Source organism: Sardina pilchardus, chromosome 3, assembly GCF_963854185.1.
Source record: "Sardina pilchardus chromosome 3, fSarPil1.1, whole genome shotgun sequence".
Lineage (NCBI taxonomy): Eukaryota > Metazoa > Chordata > Actinopteri > Clupeiformes > Clupeidae > Sardina > Sardina pilchardus.
The window spans coordinates 34131786-34136530 of NC_084996.1; the positions used below are offsets into that span (position 1 = coordinate 34131786).

At 41.8% G+C, this 4745-nt stretch overlaps 1 protein-coding gene across 1 annotated transcript; it reads right to left on the minus strand.

The window, feature by feature from the left end:
• Window positions 1-1441: 1441 nt before the first annotated feature.
• pla2g10 (phospholipase A2 group X) lies at window positions 1442-4389 on the minus strand. Its single transcript, XM_062532982.1, has 4 exons — window positions 4147-4389; window positions 3127-3292; window positions 2317-2423; window positions 1442-1769 (listed from the first exon to the last, which is right to left on the minus strand). The coding sequence occupies exons 1-4, from the start codon at window positions 4181-4183 to the stop codon at window positions 1621-1623; spliced, it is 459 nt and encodes a 152-aa protein (XP_062388966.1). The 5' UTR covers window positions 4184-4389; the 3' UTR covers window positions 1442-1620.
• Window positions 4390-4745: the final 356 nt, after the last annotated feature.

Here is a 4745-nt window from a genome sequence, read left to right on the forward strand (position 1 = left end):
CTCACTTTAAGTTTTGTCAGCCAATGACAGGAATTCCCACCCACTCTTCAAGCATCTCAGAAACAACATCAACTTTGCCAGGGTTCTCTCAGAGTGTGTACCGAGTTGACATGGTCCAGAGGGCATTTTCCTGATACTAATCAACAATTAACATTGGGATGTTTATACTTAAAGCCTCGAGCTAGCTAGCACCACCCTCAATGTATTTAAAAGGTCAACTTCGTGCCCAGAAAAACAGTTATACAAACATTACAAATAGGGCTGGTGTCCTACATATTTAGAATGAATGTGCGGCTGAGTATCATTCTCTCAATATAGCCATTTGTAAATAATCCATGTCCAAAAATGTTCAGTCTCTATAATTAGGTATGAATCCCATCCTCATGGAATTCAAGTTGAGAGGAGATATTCTACAGCATATTGTCATACTGAGCCAAACGAAGACAGACACAGTGAGAGTGGCCATGTTGTTTCAATAAAGGCCCTGCAATCAGTTACAGATTTGGACATTTCCAACATGAGGAGTACAGCTATGGGTATGAAGCTGCAAGCAGAATCGGTTGAATATTTGCTTTAAGACTATATACTTAATATACAGGTTATGTTAGGACTAAAACATGTCCACATGTATGGTACATAGACATTGTGCATTACACCAAATGCATTAATGTTCAGAGAGGATGAAGCATAGACTTGATTCTGTTTTAAGATGGTGGCTCATTTAAACCCCTTATCCCCGTGCCTTTCGAGACCTCTACTCTTCTTGGCCGGAAGAGTAGGAAACCTGCAGACGTGGTTTAATCAGAGCGCCACTGTAGTGGTTGTAGCTACTTGATCTGTCTTTGAGAACCAGATAAGAATCCATCCACTCTCTACTAGTCTACAATACTGGGCCTCTTGTTCCCCAGCTTGTTACTGGCCTACATTGTGTCATGTTAGGAACTGAGGTCTTGATTTGCTCTCCCTCTCTTCCAGTCTAGTGCTTAAAACTACACTATTACAGTTGTAACAAAATGTCATGAAATGTCCAACTTTAAGGTGGTTTGAGAGTAACAGACAAACACTCAGTCTTACCTGTCATGTCATGTTTAGCTTGTTGTTTTCAGGTGAACGAATTCGACAAAAGAGATAGCATTTCTGTGTCACAATATGTTGCTGAATGAGGGCTCACTGCACTGCAAAAATCCAGCCCATCCCCTCCCAAGCCTGCACACTCTCTGTCCCGGGTTCGGGCTGAGAATCTAGGCTCTACACTGCATACACTGATACTTAAGGGCTGTATATGCAGGGTCAGTCAAATACAGTTGGACTTACTGTAGCTGCCCTTCACTCACTTTCATTAACCTATTTCTTTATAATCACTTGGCCACTTCTGTGAACTGACTACGGTATGTGCCTATTCTTCTCTCTGAATAAATGCAGACATAGTTTTATTGAGAGATGTCATGATTCTTTAATTCCCACAAAGGGTTGTACAGTACTACTTATTGAACAAAGAAATCACAAAATATAGTAAACAGTACAAAAAGAGTAGCTGTGGTTATAGAAAAGAGACATAATAAAAACTTGACTTCCGCACTATTATAGAATGTTGCATGCTGGAGAGACTTCACTGATAGATCAGTAGAAATTACAGGTTGGGTGAACACATCCACAGAGAAAATCAGGCCAAAAAGCATATTTCTGAATGAAAGGCGCTTTCCTCAGACACTTAGCTGCTTCCCTGTCACACCGGCAGAGCATTTTCTCACATTTGTCCTTCAGAGAATCTGGAATGAAGCACACACACCAAAATTAGTGTGAGGATGGACAAACTAATTCAGTCACTACCCTTGGCAGCCACAGTTCATGTGAGGCACACCATGGAAATCCTTCTCAAAGTAAATATGGGGCTGCTAGTTGCATGACAAAACACAATGTACACATTGCTACTGCAGATGCTTCCAAAATGCTCCCTGGTGATGTTGAATGTCTGACCTAAGCTGATGCTTAAAATACCAAGGTGTGGGCTGAAGACTACCCTGTCTGGCCCCAGTCCCATAGGAGCTGGTCTCCCTCCCATCCCTCATTCTGTATAATGTGTGTACTGTATTCAGAAACCACTGCTTGCTACACGTCTTGGGCTTGCTGACACACAGCATTTAGTCATAAGCAAATGCCCATAAGCTTAGTCTCCATGAAAAATGTTTGCTTTTCAATTCAACCAAAAGTAGCATTACTTTAGCTATCAAGGTGTGAGGACACACCTGTGTATGTTGTCTATTTAGAGGGCAATGTAATTCCTACAGGTATGTGTAAAGAGCAAATTGGGCATACCACAATCGGCTTCCTTGTCTTCACATGTCCACTGGTACTTGTCGGTGTGTGTTTGGCAACCTGCAAACTCTGCATCACCGTAGCAGCAGTCATGTTTATGACAGCACCTTTGAAACAGAAAGGGAACACAAAGTCTCTCTCACCTGGCTGTTTGTGGACGTTGTTTAACAGCTGAACTGATTTCTCTTCTCGACAGAACTAGATCATGCAAATAAATCGGATCAGACACAGCTCAATGCACCACACAAATGTGGTCATGACAAGATGGAGTTGGAGTATTTACTGCTTAAGTACATCACTGTTTTATTCCTCAGACCGGATGCTCCGTGAACACTGTAGCTTTTAATTTAGAAACGGAAGGGAAAACAAACCACAAAAGTGAGTGTGTTCAAAAATATACTTGTCTGAGTTTGGGGGCACAAATTACTCCAGAAGGGAATGAATGGTGCTTTTTAAATGTGATGGGTTTGAGGGCTCGAGTGACTGTCATTAGGGGCACCCAGCAAACTAGAGGCTCCTATTTTGCGCGTGGGAGAACTGGGTGGGTCTGTTTTCCGACAGACTGAGAAAAAAAGACCACAAGACCGCACAAAAAATGACATACTGTTACACAGAACTCGTAAAAGTCACACTTTGCAACTACATCACTATAATTAAGCAAACTGAAAGGCACAAACAATTGGAAATTCAAACAGATATGGTGCATGGTTGTGATATTTGCCTTGTTGCTATACTCTTTGTAGGCTACACTGAATCACCTTGTGTATTGTGCCAGTCAGAATTAAAGAAATGTAGATGCTGACAGCTTACCAGTCAGCCTTGTCCCTGGGCCATCCTTGCCCTCCAAGGCCACAGTAACAGCCGTACATCATATAGGCCAAAGCTGATCTTCCGGTGCTACATTTGATGACCCCAGCCAGTTCCAGTAGTCCTCTTTTTCTCCGAGTAGACCTTGATGGAGTGCCACAGGCCAGGCCTATTGGGAATATAAACAGCAGCATTGCTCTCTGTCATTTATTCAGCTAGAAAGCAACAGGTTCAGGAGGTATTGGCTTAAGTCTTTACTTTTGCTGTTGTCATAAGGTCTCTTGTAGGCATACAAATATCTTGGTGTGAATATACTGCACTTTCTGGATCCATTCCATCACTTTAACGAATTACTGTAATGCCCTGAATGATAAGTCTAATGCCAAGCAGTCCTTATAATTCAAGTAGCCTAATAGGATATATACCACTCATTGAATTAATAGGCTACTATTTATCTAATAAAGCTGTTCTTCATTTTGACAAGACTCTAATAGGTGTTTTGCAGGTATCTTCCTTAGGTTGTGTGTCAAGCTAAATCTTTCTAAAGTGCAAATTAAGGAGAATAGATAGCCTATGTCATGGTAGACCTTTTATCAGCAACATTTAGAGAAGCTTCAGAGTGGGTACGTGCGTGGATGAAAATGTCCCCCCTGTCCAGGTTAGCATTTAGCTGACCTGTCGCAGTTTGACTTGGTTGCAAAATGAGTTTTAAGAACAACGCAGAGAGAAACACGCACATTCACTCAAGATGTTTAGGTGATAATTTGACTGATGACCAGACCATGATGCCATGTCCTAATCTGTCCTTAACGCTTCTCTAAGAGATGACAGCAGTTCAAACTTCAGTTTTTGCCTTCCGTCAAACCTTTTCAAAGGTGACAATCGCTGCAGAGCATCATAATCTTAGTGAATCCAAATAAACAGAATAGCCTGCACCTACGCTCTTTCGGTGCAGGGTTCAATAAATGAGAAAATGAACATGAGAAAAACCTAGAGGAAAAGGCTGAAATATGCTAAACTTACCCAAGAGAAGGAGAAGTATCCAATGCAGTACTGGCATTGTGCGCAAAGTCTATTGACGCAATGTGATCGAAGGCTTTTTTTAGACTCACTCCAAAGTAATCTCCTGACCATCTCCAGCCTCTCTGTCTTGAGCGCTTCACGGTAATCCCCACACACTCGATACATTTTAAATGCGGCTGAAAACGAACTGCCCATGTTTTTGGGAGGCTGGCATTAACCATTTCCCCTCTGTATCCCATTCTCTTTCGCTCATGACACTTGAAATCTTGAGCCATGGATGGACAGTCATCATTATAGTCTACTGAACATGGCTCAATGTACAACATTAATTCATAGTCAAGTAGGCTAAATTGTGGAATCACACTTCTCGAGACATGAGCAAACTTTTATACGCTATTATATTGTGGCCGATATGTCCATGCATTTTTCTAACAAATGAGGGGCGTGCACACGTAGGCCTACGTTGTGTTTGCATGAGGAAAAAAAATATTATCAATGAATAACCAAATGTAACCTCAGTTGCCATCACGTTGGAGCTAGCCCGTCTCTGACAGGTTTCCGACTGTTTACCTACACACGCGACTGTTCACGCTGTGGTT